General features: G+C 32.9%; 1 protein-coding gene and 1 long non-coding RNA gene across 3 annotated transcripts in view; one reads left to right on the forward strand and one right to left on the reverse strand.

Moving 5' to 3' along the window:
- LOC147918033 (uncharacterized) overlaps positions 1-16968 on the reverse strand; it is a 1004068-nt gene that overhangs the window by 774343 nt on the left and 212757 nt on the right. The gene's annotated exons all lie outside the window — the stretch shown is intronic.
- COL11A1 (collagen type XI alpha 1 chain) overlaps positions 1-16968 on the forward strand; it is a 207612-nt gene that overhangs the window by 104083 nt on the left and 86561 nt on the right. For both annotated transcript variants that reach the window (XM_087446492.1, XM_004420763.3), the window contains 7 exons: positions 4202-4255; positions 5895-6002; positions 8677-8730; positions 13619-13672; positions 13804-13848; positions 13996-14049; positions 14157-14201. In XM_087446492.1, coding sequence (XP_087302618.1) covers positions 4202-4255; positions 5895-6002; positions 8677-8730; positions 13619-13672; positions 13804-13848; positions 13996-14049; positions 14157-14201 — 414 coding nt within the window. The remainder of the gene's footprint in view (positions 1-4201; positions 4256-5894; positions 6003-8676; positions 8731-13618; positions 13673-13803; positions 13849-13995; positions 14050-14156; positions 14202-16968) is intronic.

The following is a 16968-nucleotide window of genomic DNA, read 5'->3' on the forward strand; positions in this document are numbered from 1 at the left end:
CATCTTTTATTTTCTTACATGTATTTAACTTTTGTAAATTGTCGAGTTGGTGTTATGAAGGGATTTGCTACAGGGGTCATACAATATACTGTTATATGCATAAAAGAGGTACGTTTATTCCTTTTTTTTTACTAAAATCCCCTCAATTCATAAACTGAAATGCAGTGCAAAATATGAAAGTTAGAAGTACCTTAAGTCTATTGGGGGAAGAGAAAGTCTTCACATATGATGCTGCATGCAAAGCAAGAGCGTTAATGAGAAGTAAATAAAGATTAAAACCAGGCAGAAGGGGATGAAAGAATGTGGAATCTTTTACAGAACATTTATATTTGTCTTTGGATAAAAAACATGAAAGTGAGGGGATTTTTTTCATGTAAATGTTTAATGTAAGTGTAGAACCCCCAAATCCTTCAACGATTAAGTTGAAATGGAATGGCATTACACAGAATTGGTATTGGATTACTTCTTACTACTATATTGCATTTTAAAAAATAGGATTTGTTATAAAATGTTGGTAGATTTGGTGAAAAAATGTGGAATATAAATGTTGATTTCAAGGACAACTGTTTATTCCCATAGTGATAATGTTATCAAAAGCACCTTAAGTGGATTTGATATCTGTAAGGAGTGGATAACAGGAATGGATGGACTTTTTATATCCATTATATTTTATTTTCCTGAAAAAATAAAAAGGTAACATACTGAGGCAATGTCAGGGTGTGCAACTCTATTTTCAGTTCTAGTGTGTTAAAAATGTCATGCATTTTACATTCACTTAGCTACTGTGATGAGAATCTCAATTCATCCTGATACTGGTCATCACAGAAGCACTTCAGGGTATAGTTATCTTACTGAGTTGACAACTGAGCACAGTGATGGATCAGACAGTGTTGAACTTGTACTTATTTGCAAGTTGCCTACGCAAAAAAAGAAAATTATTGTCTCAGTTTGGAATTTCTCTTGTGAAGACATTTAAATGTCAATTAAATTTTTTCTCTGGAATTAGTTCCCCCCCCCAAAGATTTTTAGGGAAGAAAGAAAGGTGTTTAATTGAGGTAGGGAACTTATAAATTTCTTGGGAAGAGGGGTAGAGACAAAAAGACAGAGGTAAATAAAATTATACATGATGAGATATATGTTAGGAGAAACCCACCCAGGAAAAAAATGAATGTATATTCCTTATATTGTAGGAAAACAATTTGAGATTACTGGTTGTTTTGAGTACTGTATGGTCTCAAAAGCAGCAAGTAGATATAGAAGGAAAGAATTAGCATTTTAAATTGGGAGTTAAAAAGCTCTGAGTTCTGATTCTAGTTCTCATACTCGCTAGATATGTAAACTGAGACAGTTTGTTTACTTTCCCTGAGCCTTATTTTAAATCTGTAAAATGAGAACAGTGTCCTAAAAATTTCAAAAGTTTTCTTCAGCTGTACCTCTTATTTCATCCTGTATACTAATCTAGTAGTATATTACTTATCTAGATTTAAATAAATGTAAATGTTAATGGAAACTTTTTTCAAATGATAAGAATTCTGCCTATTTTCAAACTCTGTGAAGAGTTATTAAATCCTAATGAATTTTGATATACATTATGCATTTTGTTTTTCTGAGTTTGTATTATAATCAACCATTTATCTCATTAAGAGATAAAGAAAGAAGTTGAAACTTTTTTCGTTTTGCTTATAACAACATTAATTGCTTACTAAAGGTGAAATAGCAAGTTAGTACCCTAACCCTAACTTGGACTAAAATTCCCCATTGTTTAGACTCAGATTTGTTTCTTAAACCTCAGGTAACATAGCCCAATAAGCCAAGTGACATAGGTGAATTCCTCTTTTACACATCTTCTAAAACTGTTTCCTTTTTATTATTTTTTTAAAGATTAATTCAGATCTGATAATTTTAGGATTGGAAAGCTTAGTAACTTCATTGTATTACTTGTTTAAAAAGTTATCACTTATTATAAGGACATATCTAATAATTTGAGTCATCTAATTTATTGATTTTATTGTGAGTGTATTGAAAACAAAGATGTGACAGAAATAGCATCTGGTCTACTATGTTCTCTCTTAAAAGAAAAAATATCTGCCTGGAAAAAACCTAAAAACTGTTACTGATTTTTTGACACAGAGTACAGTATTCTTTAAACTAAACTTGGCAACTGTGTAATTACCTTTCTCTCTAGGGAGAAGGTAATGAAGACAATAGTCGATAGGAAGTTAAGTGGTCATTTTCAGCTTTTAAGCCTCTGCTATTGCCCAGTTGCATTCAGTACAGAGAGAATCCTACTTCCACAAGGCTACGTTATGGCCAGAATATTGAAAACATCATGTTTGTCTTAAAGGAGACTTCTAGACGTGTCAGAATTCTTTGGTTTAGCCAAGATACAAGATTGGATCTCTTTTTCAGGCTGAAATCATATATGTTAATAATTACCTGGTATTTTCAGGACCTTAACATACCTTGCCAGACTCACACTAAGGCATGGATAATTTCCAAGTGCTCATTTAGTAAATGTTCATTGAATATCATGGTTATTGAGAGTCAAAAATATACTAGGCACTGGAGACCCAGAAGTTAATTCGGCATGATTCTGGTTTCCTACCATTTAGTAGAAAGAAAGAGACCTATGATATACTAAGTGCAGGATGGCAGGTTATTGCAGTAATAAATATTCATTGGATGCATGCAGGATGGAGAGGTTAATTTTAGGTGGGGAAAAGCTGAGGTCATGGAAAACTTCATAGCAGAATTATGGACTGAGTCTTGAAAGAAGAGTCAAGTATCACCAGGTGAATAGAGAAGGTAAAGGATTTGGAGGTGTGTGTGTGAGCTTGGAAGAATTACAAATGGAAATACAGGTAATTCAGTTTTTCTAGAACTGAATCCCAGGGTATTGGGTGAGGGTAGAGTGGAGATTCAAGACCACAGATATGACTGCAGAGGTGAAAAAAGGCAGAATCATGGCAGGAAGTGGAGAGGTGGTGGCAGCTTATATTCATCAGTAGCAATTTGGAACCACAGAGATATTTTAAAGTAAAAATAGATGTGATCAGTTTTGTGTTTTATAGAGGTTGTTTTGGCAACAGGATGTGGAAGTTTATGTGCCAATCTTTCTAGCTATGTTCTCACATTCGACCTGAAATGTCCTTTCCTCAAACTCTACAAGTCATATCCATCCTCTAACTCTACTAATTAAGGTACTGCCTCCCCCGTTAAACCTCCTCCAATTCACTTCTTGCCTCATCACCATCACCACCGGCACCAGCAGTACCATCATCATCACCACCATCACCACCACCACCACCATCATCCGCATCATCATCTTTGTTCTTCGAACACCCATTCCACTCTATGTGTACCAAAACTAACACAAATGTTCTACCTTCAGTTCTTATTGGCAAGATAAAAACCTCAAAATACTCCACAATACTCTGAACATAGTAATTGCTTAATTAATGCTATTGAATATATGAATGATTATCCTTAGATATTTAAATTTTTTTCTTGAAATTAAGAGATAGCAAGGTATTTCATGAAGCTTACTTCTTAGAAGTTTAGATTTCAGTAAGAATGGTAGGAAATATTTCCATGGTCAAAATTTCTCCTCTCTTTGCTAAAAGATGCCCAGTTTTCAGCAATACTGGTCTGTGCATATGGTGGAACAATGAGCAATCTCTATTTATATATAAAAGATAATATTAATTTGCTTATTCTTCATCTGAAAAGAGATTATAATGTAGAGAACAAGTTGAGCTAGAAAGTATTTATCTAAAGCACTTACTACAAAATGCATGATATAAAATTGTTAGGTATAAATTAGTAAATTGAATAAAGACATTTTGTTTGGTAGTCCAAAGTTCTTGTAATCCAAAATTAAAATGATAATTATTTAAATATTTACTTTTTTGGTTCAAATAGTGTAGAATACATGTTGTTATAAGAGAATGGTTATTTCACCCAAAAGATAGAGAAAACTTAATGGATGTATTTGTAAAAAATTTCCTAGAGTAACTTATAGGCAATACTTATAGAAAAATATGAAGATACTGGGGATAAAGGATTAGAATAGGAAAGAGGAGATTTCACAACTAGAAGTCACATTTCTCAGAACAATTTTCCCTAATTATCAGTATTGATATTTTATATAGCCATATTTTAGATTCATCCGAACAACTGATTTATTACTTGTATTTTTTAGGGTGAAGATGGTTTTCCAGGATTCAAAGGTGACATGGGTCTTAAAGGTGATAGAGTAAGTGAAAAGAAAATTTGCACTAGTACATACAATTATATGAGTGTATGTATGTGTGGGTGTTCTTATATTTAAATATAGCAAGCACAAGATAAATAAAAATGTTTGTACTACCTGAGATTTTGCTCACTTTGGTTTTTATGTGAAGATTAGACATTTTAATTCTTGTGGAGATAATATAGTATCAATTGTCTTTTTGATGTTATATTAAATTTCCATATGTCCCCTAACATGTACCTGTGTATGTGTGTGTGTATATAAATATATAAATTGAGTGCTGTTGTTTATAGATATTTTCAAAAATGATGATCAAATTGCTTAAAAGAAGTAATTTGATAGGTTTGTTCTAAATTTTGTCCATATATATAGTGAGCTGTGCTGCCTGGAAACTACGTTTCTGCAGCTTTCATGAATTTTTATTATATTGTAGTCTTGAATTTTTGACTGTAAAAGTAATATACTTTTTTTCTGATAATGAGTGTCTAGAAAACAAACAAAAATGAGAGTCACCTAAAGTAAATTAAGTATTTTATTGGGAAGATTTATTTTATAAGTAGCATAATAGTACCCAATAAATCTAACAAAGAAGCATACTGTAGAACATTTTTGTTTCCCTAAAATGCACATAAAGTCTTTGTCCAGGATGAAGGCAATAACTTACATATTCTAGTACCTAATAGATGAAAACCAAGTCTAAAATAGAGACATTTTTCTTGTGTTCCAACCAGTGGTTTCCAAAGTTGCTATTGTCAGAGAGGAAAAATTCTTTTTTCTACTACCCTGCTGGGTTCTCAGGCTGGATCTCCATAAAGTTAGACTGACAAAAGGCAGAGTAACAAGAGAAAAGCAAACAAAAGTTTGCTAGATTGTGCATCACGTTTACACACGGAATCACTCTAGTGATGAGTAACTCAAAGGGGTAGTTAGAACTTGGTCTTATATAGCATTTTAGAAAAGGAACAATAAATTTTTATAGAAGTAACAAGACAAAGGAAAAGGACTTTGAGTTTCTAGGGCTGCAAATTGTGGGAAGGCAGATATATGGGAAACCAATGGTAGATAAAAAGGCTAGTTAGTAAAGTTTGTTGTGTAGATTCCTCTGGTGTCTGGCTCAGGACTGATAAGGGTCTAGTTGTCTCTAGTGATTAACTTTTGTTCTTTCTGGTAGAAAGGGGAAGAAGGACACCTTTGCAAATTTATGTGCTTGCTTTTAGGCAAGTAGGGGAGGGCAGAGAACTTTTCTTGTATCTGCTGCTTCTCAATTACCTTCAGCTCAAAATAATCTTTAAGCCAATGTGGCATATTTTGGAATGGCATATTCAGCCATCCTACACTATCTAATCTTAATTATTATTATTTTTCTCTTTCTCTCTGCAACACAGATGCATTAAAATTACTTTAATATGACACATGGTAGCATCGGGCTTCTGTAGGTTTTCAAATATCAGACTATATTCAGTTGTTTATTTATTAGTGGAAAGATTGATGAAGTCAAACACTTTCAAGTCTCTTTGTCGCAAACAAAACATGAATAAACAAACCAAGAGTGAAGGATATGATTTTTTGATAGACTATAATCTCTGCCGTTCAATCTCCAATATCTATCAAGTTACAAGAATGCTGTTACTCTGTGTTTCAGGGAGAAGTTGGTCAAGTAGGTCCAAGAGGAGAGGATGGCCCTGAAGGCCCCAAAGGTCGAGCAGGTCCAACTGGAGACCCTGGTCCTTCTGGTCAAGCAGGAGAGAAGGTCAGAGAACAACTTGAAATTCACAGGTCCTCTTGCAGATGATGCTTCAGGGTCATTTTAAAATATTTTTAATCATCCATGTCAGAAATCGAGAGGATTCTATTAAATTTCAAGCATAACCATATACTACTTAGAAGTATCATGAGTTGAGTATATTTATCCCTTTTCCTCTTCCTTATTTTCTAGACCCCTTTTGGCCATGTAGGATCAGCCACTGTTAAAGAGCCCTTAAAGCTCTTCCACACTGAGAATCTGAGTGTGATTAACAAAGGATGCAAGATGGTCTACTTACTGTTTTGGAACAAGTAGAATCATCATTGCCCCTCAAACCAAAATGTGTATTTCCATGTTTTCCACATAAACGTGTATTTTCACAGGGCAAGTGTTTTTAAAAATACTGATATTCAGGCCCAAATTCAAGAGATTTTAATTTTAATCTGGAGTCAACCCAGGCATCACTGTTTTAAAACATCCCCAGATAATTGTAATGTTCATTGGTTTAAGAGCCGCTGGGCTATATGTAGTATGTAAAAATATTTGTAACCATGACATTTACATTTAGATGTCATATTAGGTAATATTAAAATTATGCCTTCATAGAGTATTTAGTGATATGGTAAATATCTTATAATGTGCAAGGAAGTTAAATTAAGAAGAAACTAGAAATGTCTATGACAAGCATTATCCCATTATGTACACTAAAGGAAAATATAAATAATTATCTCTTGGTGGTATACTTCAGTTGATTTCCTTTCTTTTTATATGTATGTCTATTCTCCAAATTTTCTATACTGAGCATGCCTTTATTCTATGAAATATGGAAATTCCATGCTATTTAAGAAAACTGTAATCCCCCTCTTACCATTCTTTCCCAGAAGGAAAATATCTTATACAAGGATTATACAGGGATTGTGACTAGACAAATAAACCCTTTCCTCATGTCGTTAGGAATCATCGGATGCAGCAGTTCTTCCACCGTTGCACACTCTTAGTTGCTGTTTGTGAACTGATGAGTAATGTCATTGTGTCTAGGCAGCGGAAGGAAAAGATGGGGGAAGACAAGGACTTACGAGGCCCTACAACCCTTCCACTTAAAGCGCTCACTTGGCAATAGTTTAAGGCTATTCTGGAATCTTCCTCTCATCTCAGCTCCACCCTATACTGTGTAAATTGTCCCACGAACTATTCTGAGGCATTAGGAATTTGATCCACAATTCTTCATCTTTAACGTTTCATTAATATTTTCCCCTTTGTTGAAGTTGCCTATCACCATACTGAAAATACAAACAAATTTTCTGTCTGGATTTCTTTTAAAATGACTCTAAAATGAATAAGAGTATATAGTCTAATGTGGTAATTAACATAGAACACAAAAGCTCTGTGATCATAATTAGAGAATATCATTAACCTTGAAATCAGTGGCATAAAACAAGCTGTGATAACTTAATGTATCCAAGGGGACATCATTATAAGTCTACTTCTTAGGGCTTGTTTGCGTATCTTCCATCTTAAGACTGCTTACCTATGTGGTGTTGATCTTGAATCAGACAGCTCTTTAGTTCAGTCTATAATAACAAGGTCATAAACTATATTCCTAATTTCTTGCCTTGCTTTATCCAGTAAAATATTATTTTTATTTATAAAATACTGTTCATTTTTTAACATTGGATATAGTAATTTGGACTTTTTGTTTTTATTCTTCTTTTGTTTAAATGTACATGGGAAATAAGGATACTATGTGCTTGCTAATGTTTAAGACTTTGATAAATAATATTTTATATATGAAGTGTGCTTTCCTAAGATCTTAAGGAAAATGAGTCATGGTAAAATTCCACATATTTTATTTAATTCATTAATTTAATTTAATTTTCTCTCTACCATATTTTTAAATTAATGCTTTGTTCACAGAGGCCAATTTTGTTAGTATAGCATTTTAAAACTCTTAGCATTTGTTACACATCTTTGGACTTCGCTGTAATTTACCATTTGTTTTAGTATTTTCAGATTGAGAAGTAATTTCACCACACTGGAACGAAATAGTTGCACATTCAAGTACCCACCTTCGGGAATAAACACTCCACAAAAATCATCATTATTTTGCTATAGCTCTCAACATGTGGTGTACTTATTAGCCAAGATTTATCCAGGTATTTCAATAAAAGAAGAAAGTCTGCTCAGAAATTAGGTCAGAATTTCTTAGTATAGTTATTTAAATTTTACTTAATGAGAAAAAGTTAAATAAGTCATGATTGCTTGCTTTATATTTACAGTGACAAATGAAGCAATTTTATCAAAAAGATTCAAGTATATCAACTAACTTGAAATAGTATTTAATGTTAAAGAAGCGCAGGTGTTTTCTTTAGTTATGCTTAAAGAGTTCACGGAGTCCTAGAATTCCCCTCAGCTCAGGGTTCTATGTCCTTAAAGAAGGCACTGTCACTTACACAATAGAGGTTAAGTTAGTGAACATTATTATAGCATTAGAACTATGTCCAAAGCAACAGTTTTTCTGCTATTCAAATGAAGAAATATTACAAAAGTATGATAAAAACGTGCAAATCTTCCTTTTGAGTGTGCAAATATTTGGTTCTAACTTCTAGAACAATGACTAAAATCATCATTTAAACTTAATTCAACTTAGAATTCTTTATTATTATTATTTTTTTAACTTTAGGGGAAACTTGGTGTTCCAGGATTACCAGGATATCCGGGAAGACAAGGTCCAAAGGTAAAACAATTAGCTTGATTTTTATAGTTTATCAACACTTTGTAGAGCCACTTAATCACCTATGGTTACCTTTCAGTTGTAACATAGAGATGATGAATTTTTAAAATATAATCTCACAAGAGAAAGTCATAGAGTGTGTGGACGCTTGGAGCACAGGGAGTTCAGAGAGCCTAGGTGATTATGGATTGGAGTAGTTAGGAGATGGGATCATGAAAATAAGGTGTAGTCAGCTACTTCCTCATAAATGGAATAAGGACCATTCCAGGGCAGCATACCAGTTTATCTACAAGTTATAAAGTGGATGACAGGTGATGGATAATAGCTTTTGATTTCATTTCCAGTACCCCAAAGGTATGAATTACAACTTGATGTTTTAAAAAAATAGTAATTAGAATACATCTTTCACCCTCTTTATTTTCCCTCATTTCCACAGTGTTTGTTTCCTTGGGCTAGCGTAACAAATCTCCATGAACTTGATGACTTAAAACAATAGAAATTTGGGGCCGGCCCAGTGGCGCAAGTGGTTAAGTCCGTGCGTTCTGCTGCTGCGGCCCGGGGTTCGCCGGTTTGGATCCCTGGCGCTCATCGACGCATGCTTGTTAAGCCATGCTGTGGCGGCATCCCATATAAAGTAGAGGAAGATGGGCACGGATGTTAGCCAAGGGCCAGTCTTTCTCAGCAAAAAAGAGGAGGATTGGCATTGGATGTTAGCTCCGGGCTGGTCCTCCTCGCAAAAAAAAAAAAACAATAGCAATTTACTCTTTTACAGTTCTGTAGGCCAGAAGTCTAAAATCAAGGTGTCAGCAGTGTCGGGCTCCCTCCAAAGGCTCTAGGGGAGAATCTATCCTGGTCTTTTCCAGCTTCTGGTAGCCCCAGGTGTTCTTTGGCATGTGTCTGCATAACTGCAATCTCTGCCCCCTTCTTCACATGCCCTTTTTTCTGTGTGTCTGTGTCTTCTCCTCTTCTGTCTCTTGTCACTGGATTTAGGGATAATCTGGATAATACAGGATGATCTCATTCCAAGATCCTTAATTTAATTACATTTACAAAGACCTCTTTTTCCAAATAAGGTAACATTCATGGGTTCCAGAGATTTGGATGTTGTATATATCTTTTGGGGGTCCACCATTCAACCCATTACACCACTCAAGTTCTATTTTTGACTATTTGAAATATACACATTTTAAGCATAAAAATGCATGTTCACCTAGTGTACTAATTTTCCTCAAGCTAATCATAAAACTTTGTTAAGGCTACACTTGATGCATTGACTAGTTACATTAAATTGGTTACGTGACTTAATATATAAATTTTGACTATTAATATTGAGGTAGTTATACCATTCTTTTAATTATATGCTCATGAAAATATCCATCTATCTATCTATCTATCATCTATCTATCTTTATATCTATTTGTCTATCTTTCTATCAATCATCTATCTATCCCTGTTTGACCCATTCGGTCTTGACGGGTACAGTAGATAGGGATAAATCCTGTTTATATAATAGTCCCCAAACATGTATTTATTATTAAGTTTCACAGATAATCAATGGGAGACAAAAATGCCCTTCCTCCTGATAAATGTGAACCACATACACTTGTGTGCACTCATCCTCATGTGATGACACAATTTCAGGCTTGCCATGAGGTTTTGTCTTATAATTTTTCATTGAGTTTCTAGAAAATCCTCATTTCCTTGTGCAGTAGGAGGTAAACATAATGCTTTGAGCCCTTCTAAAATAAGATTCGTGTCATCTATGATTTAAAAATAACATAAGCATCATTTAAATGTTTCTGTCTACATTTAGAACACTGATTAGTAATTTTTATCTTTTAAATAGTTTCTAACACACTGCCCTGTCTCCTAGTTACCTTTCCTTCAAATGTCAAGCATTTTCACATATATTATGAGTAAAAGAAGACATCACTCCATAACTCACGACCTTAAGCTATCCTTAGATTAACTCACAAATTCTTCACCTTATTACTAAGTTGAATTGCAACTGTGGTGGTGTTTTGATTTAAAAACAGAAAACTGTCGTATTACTTGAACAAGCACAATTTTCTTTTATGAGTTTGACATTTTTATCTTTTCTGTTTTTTTTCTAAATCAATTTTATGTTCAATATTCTTTGAGTTCTTTTTATTAACAAAATGTACCGAAATGACTAGAGAGAAATGTTTCTTCCTAGAGGAATCAAACATTTTTCTTTATGCTTTAACCTAGATGCCTGAAATTTTGGTCTTGTTTTTTTACATTACTTTTCTTTATAACTTAACTATTTTTCTGTGATCAAAAACCTTTTAGGTTTCTCAGTTCTAAAACAAAAAATGGTAGGCACATCAAAGATCAAAGATAGCTTCACATTTTTTCCTGTGTGGAAGCCAATAAATTTTGAATAAATTTGTCTTTATTGTACTGAAAGTGAAATTCAGCTGCTAATCTCTTTCAACCAATTTAAGAACTCTAATTAGACATTATAATTTATCCCATGTCTTAAGCAATACAAACTACAATGAGATTTTAAAAGATGCACTGCCAGATGTAGTATAAAATGATAGCTATTTCAAAAAGTAAAATCTATTTTAAGGTAGGATTCTTTTATATTTAGAACAGCATTTAAAATAATTTGGAAAGTTTTACGCTTATTGACTGAGCCAATTGCACCATTAATATTTGACTTTTTAGCCTTTTGTTTGTTGTTTGTTTTTTACATTTAAAAGCAGATAATACCTTTTCATGGAAATTGTATATTTTGGTGATAATTGCTTATGTGAGAAAAGAAGAAGAATATGCCCATATATTACAAACTGTTTAGTTGGTATATTGGACATTTTTGTCTCTTTCCATAAATTTCTTAGAGCAGAAACAATGTAAGAAAATTAGCTTATTAAAAATAAAATTGATGCAGAAGAGGAGTGTGTTTGAATGGAGTCTCTATAAATGTGATTAGTTATCTATTCTATTAACGACAGAAATGAATATTTGTTTCCAAATAAAATTTGATGGAAGTAAATTATTTCCATATTGGATTATACTCACTTGTCAAATTCTTAAAGTAGTCACATAGTAATTCTTTACCAGATGTAACTATCTGATTCTCTATAGAGAAAGAGAAAAAGCTTTGAAAGCCCTTCAAAAAAATGTAATTTGCAGAGATTTCTTTTTCCCATTATTGTCCTAACAATTATCCTTAGGTTGATCACATAGTTATCTCAATAGGCATGAATTAGAATGTATTGGGAAATGGGTCATAAAAAGAAGCTTAGTAGTGCATATTCTGGGTTATTATTTTGTCCATCCTCTGCCATAAAGTTTCACATACAATTTTCCTGTGGAGGAAATAGAAATTGATAGCATCCATCCTGTATGTATCACCTGGAGAAATTATTAAAAATGCAGATTTCTGGACCCTACTGCCAGAGAGTCTGTTTCAGTAGGTCTGCAGTGAAACTTGACAATCCATATCTTTGGCAATCGCTCCAGATTATTCTGATACAGAGGAGCCATTTATCACTCTGAGATAGATTACTTTAGGAGTAGTTCCTTTCAAGTGAGTGGATAAAAAAAGCAACGATGTATTCGAGTCAATGAAGGCTTCGTTATATCTCCCTTAATGCATGGAGAAGTGTGTGAAATTTGAATGACTACTACTCTTTGCTAGACATTTTACACGTTATTGCATTTAATCCATGCAATGGTCTAAACAGGAAAAGTGGGTATTTGGAAGTCCTCCTTCCCCGCCCAGGGTCTCTTGGTTAGCAAATTGAGGAGCAGGGACTTCATGATATAGTGATGAAGCAAATCAATCACAGTCACGTTCAAAGGCATCTCTGAACAGATGAAAATCTGGACATATCCACAAGGTGAGATGGGGGAGTTTGCTTATTGAGGATTATATTAAAATCCATCTGTAAAATGTGGCCATCTGTGGACAAAATTATGTAATGCTTTTACTGTGCTTATTACATCTTTAAATAATCATTATTTATTGTTATCTATCATTATCATTTTTATACCTTGCTTTTGTCTCTGGAATTTCAAAAACAGGATTTTACTGCTAGACTGTCTGAATTAGACTCTCAGCTAGATCTAACAACATTCAAACATCAAACAGAAGAGGTGGAGGAAAATTTTTAGTCTTTATGATTTGATCCAGTTCTAAAGGTGTAAAAATATTTATCTAGGGGCCGGCCGGTGGCGCAAGCGGTTAAGTGCGCGCGCTCCGCTGCAGCAGCCCAGGGTTCGCCGGTTCGGATCCCAGGTGCACACCGACGCACCACTTGTCAAGCCATGATGTGGCGGCGTCCCGTATAAAGTGAAGGCAGATGAGCATGGATGTTAGCCCAGGGCCAGTCTTCCTCAGCAAAAAGAGGAGGATTGGCAGATATTAGCTCAAGGCCCATCTTCCTCACACACACAAAAAAAATTATCTAAAAAGTGATAGGTATAGAAATACAATAATGTTAATTCAGGAAAAATATTTTCTAAAATTCCTATTTTAATATTTGATTTTTCATGCTTGTGAAAATTAAAATTTTTCTTCAGAGTTGAAGTATGTAGAATTATGTCAAAAACTTATTTTATATAAAACGCCCTATAATTGCTATTTTCTTACATAAGAAATGATAATATTTGATTGTTTTACTTAAAGTTAAAAACTAAAATATGTTTTATTAATTCATGCTTTCAATGCTTCCAGGATTTCAGATGTCACTGTAAGTTCATTTTCAAATACATGAATGGAGGTTGTATGGTATCTTAAAATTATATTTTCGATTTAAATATTAGCAGCTTGTGAGAATCACTGTGTTCTAATGACTTACAGCTTGTGGCTAAAAATGTTAATTACCATACTCATTGTTTATTGTTTTTATTTTCATAGGGTTCCACTGGATTTCCTGGGTTTCCAGGTGCCAATGGAGAGAAAGGTGCACGGGTATGATCTATAAGTATACTGTTCTGGACTCTAATATAAATGTTCTTGTATAAGTACCTATCTCTCAGCACTAAATTCACGATTTACTGTAATATGCTGCATACTGAAACTGTTTGAACTGTCTTTCGCAGGGTGTAGCTGGCAAACCAGGCCCTCGGGGTCAGCGTGGTCCAACGGTGGGTGCCTTGATTTAAAATAATGATTTTCATTTTTCATTTTGGATTTAATTTTTCAAGATAATTTTCCTCAAAAATAAAAATTGATTCTGTGCCTTTGGGTTTGCTTGGCACTAGATCAATTCCATCTTTTGCTCTCATATGCAGGGTCCTCGAGGTTCAAGAGGTGCGAGAGGTCCCACTGGGAAACCTGGTCCAAAGGTATCACCACTTGTTCCCTTCAGGCTTTACTGTCAGTTCCTCTTCCAGAGGTCAGATGCTATGGGAAGGAATCAAAACTGAGTTTTTGTTGTTGTTGTTGTTGCCAGGGCACTTCAGGCGGTGATGGCCCTCCTGGCCCTCCTGGTGAAAGAGTAAGTATGACACAATCATATAAAATAAAGTAAATATCAATATTTTGCAAATTTTTAAATTTCTGGGAAAAGGTACAAATGTCTGCAAATAGATGTATACAGTCATCCTCAAAATCTAGTCAGAGTTTAAAAATTCCTATTCTGTCATTTATTCCTCTAAAAAAAAGCTTAATAGGTTACATGCTACTAATTTTTTTTCTAGAAATGAGAGAAATACTGTGTGTAATTGGCCTATGATGTCACCCTTAAACTCGAGCCAAAATTTTTTTTTTTAAATCTCCATATAACACCTATGCCTTCTCCTCCACTCATCCCATTTTTCATGTTGATATTCATTTTGTCCGTGGAACTGGCAGCTTCATTATGCTGGTAAAATGCAAGCTACCAGTAGCCATTAAGTCACAATCGATATACATTCAAATCGAGATAAAACATCTGTTCCAGTAAACAGAAAAACTATTTAGTAAATTGATTTTCAATTGATATAAAATAAAGCTAAATACACATGAGTAAGCATGCCTTTTATCTGTTTTTGTTTTTGGCAAAATATAGCATTTCTGTTGCCAAGTTTTTTGAAAGCTATTCTCTTGAAAGGATTTTAACTATTAAATCTGTATTACTGTCAAAGAACTTAGATTCAAATTTTAATCTTCTGTAATAATTTTCAGTATTACGCAGTCATATTGATATAATTTTGTATATTATTATTTGAAATTTATAGTAGATGTTTCACAAAAACAAAGACAGAAACACCCTATGATGTATAAATTAAAATTGAGAAACAATAATTTTCTTTGGAATAAAGTTTCTATTTGTAACAGAAATGTCAGTAGATAAGACACAAGAATAAACATTTAATTACAGTTATTTCAAAGCTTTGGTCCCTATTTAATTAAATCAAACTTTCTACTAAATGTTTCTCACTCTTCATGAACTATTCTCAAATCAAGTCCATCCTGTACATTTTGAGTTCATAAATAATACATTTGAAATATTTTATGGTCAAAGTTATCTTAAGAAGAAGATACAGTTAAATTAATTGAAATGACAGAATCATTAAATAGAGTAGAACGGTTTAACAACCTATAGCACAACTAGAAGTTTTGTCTTTAAAGTACAAACTATTCTCTCTTACATATTTTGCTTATGCATTCCAAAATATCGTGATCAACCGTATGTCTTTGCAATTTTATTTTGGAAAAAACAGTGGGACCCAATAACATGATTACTTGTAATTGGAAAAACACTTTGAGAGTAAGAAAAGTATATTTTGAGAATCAAAGTAAAGGTTGATATAAAAAAAAATTTTAAGCAAGCTGGAAACCATTTTCAATAAACATTTACACGTGTTTTAAATATACAGAACACATTTCCTGTGTTCTATGTAGTTGATGAAACATTTTCTTCCTAATATAACCTCATTTCCTGCAAAGAATTTTAAGTGTTGCAAACTATTTAGTTATGTCTTAGGCACACAGTTGAAGAACAGTAGAAGTAATATCACAAATATATTTTCTTCAAAATATAAGACTTGTGTAGTTCAGGGAGAGAATTTTATAGTACCATTGGATAAGAAATGAAGTACCAATTTTTGCCCATTTCCATGGCCTTCTTCTTTAACAATACATTTATGTATAAATAAATATACGTTGCACTATATATATAATATGTTTATATATATATATAAATACACTTTGGGATATTCTACAAGTTAAATATGATCCCTCATACTCATGATCTGCAGATCATGGATGCCTGTTATTCAAGACTTAGTTAATACAGCTTTTAGTTGGGTCTCAGATTACCTAATTTAGCAAAAACAAAACAATACAAAATAAAAACAAACAACAAAAGAGCTAAGACGCTAAGAACTAAAAACTAACTGAATTCTTGAATAAGAATTCAAATTATGGAAATTTGCATTTTTCATAAACAATGAATAATTTGTGGCATAAATACGTCCCTTGCAACATGTGAGACATTTTAAAATTATTCATTATTTACCTAAAATTCAAATTTCACTAGACACTGAGTATTTTATCTGGCAACTCTAACTGGGGTCCAACACTATCTTTATACTGAGTCTTTATGTATTTTCTAGGTCACCTGGAAACTATTTTGATTAATACCGAGAGAACATGTCAACACTTTTTTATGGCATTTTATAAAGAAAGACCCACTTTTTCTTATTTTCTCTGGAGGAGTGATTTTTGAAAATTTTTCCTTCTTAAAGAAATTTAAATTCAAAATCAAATTTTATTTGAAAAGCAGCAAAAATTTAAAAGCAATGAAATGACATTGTAAGAAATTACAAAAATAGAGCTTGCTACATAACCTAAAGAAATACTATTTTTAAAATTTTGTATTTAAAATGAATTTTTATTTGTGATTTTCTTAAGTTATTGTGACAGATATATAAGAATAATAGTTTCATACTTTAATGAGTATCAAAATTTATAAGTTCCAAAAATTTTCCAGTGTTTTGGGAATTGCATGTGATATCTGTTTTCTTAATGACATATCTAACTTTGAAGTTTCTTTTTGATTCTAAGATAAGGTGCTGGTAACAGCAATAATTTTTGCTGATTTCTAAACTGGCATTGGCTTAAGAATGGTAATGAAATTTCCCTTAGAAGACTAAATCGATAAGTTGAAAAGAGTAAATTCTATTAAAGACTAACTTTAGTAAACTTTATTTTTTATTTAAATATAAATAAACTCTCCCCTAATTGTATTACTTAAAAAATGTATTTATATCATCTTCCTT

The sequence above is a fragment of the Ceratotherium simum genome, chromosome 2 (genome assembly GCF_057802395.1).
Source record: "Ceratotherium simum simum isolate JZ-2026a chromosome 2, ASM5780239v1, whole genome shotgun sequence".
Lineage (NCBI taxonomy): Eukaryota > Metazoa > Chordata > Mammalia > Perissodactyla > Rhinocerotidae > Ceratotherium > Ceratotherium simum.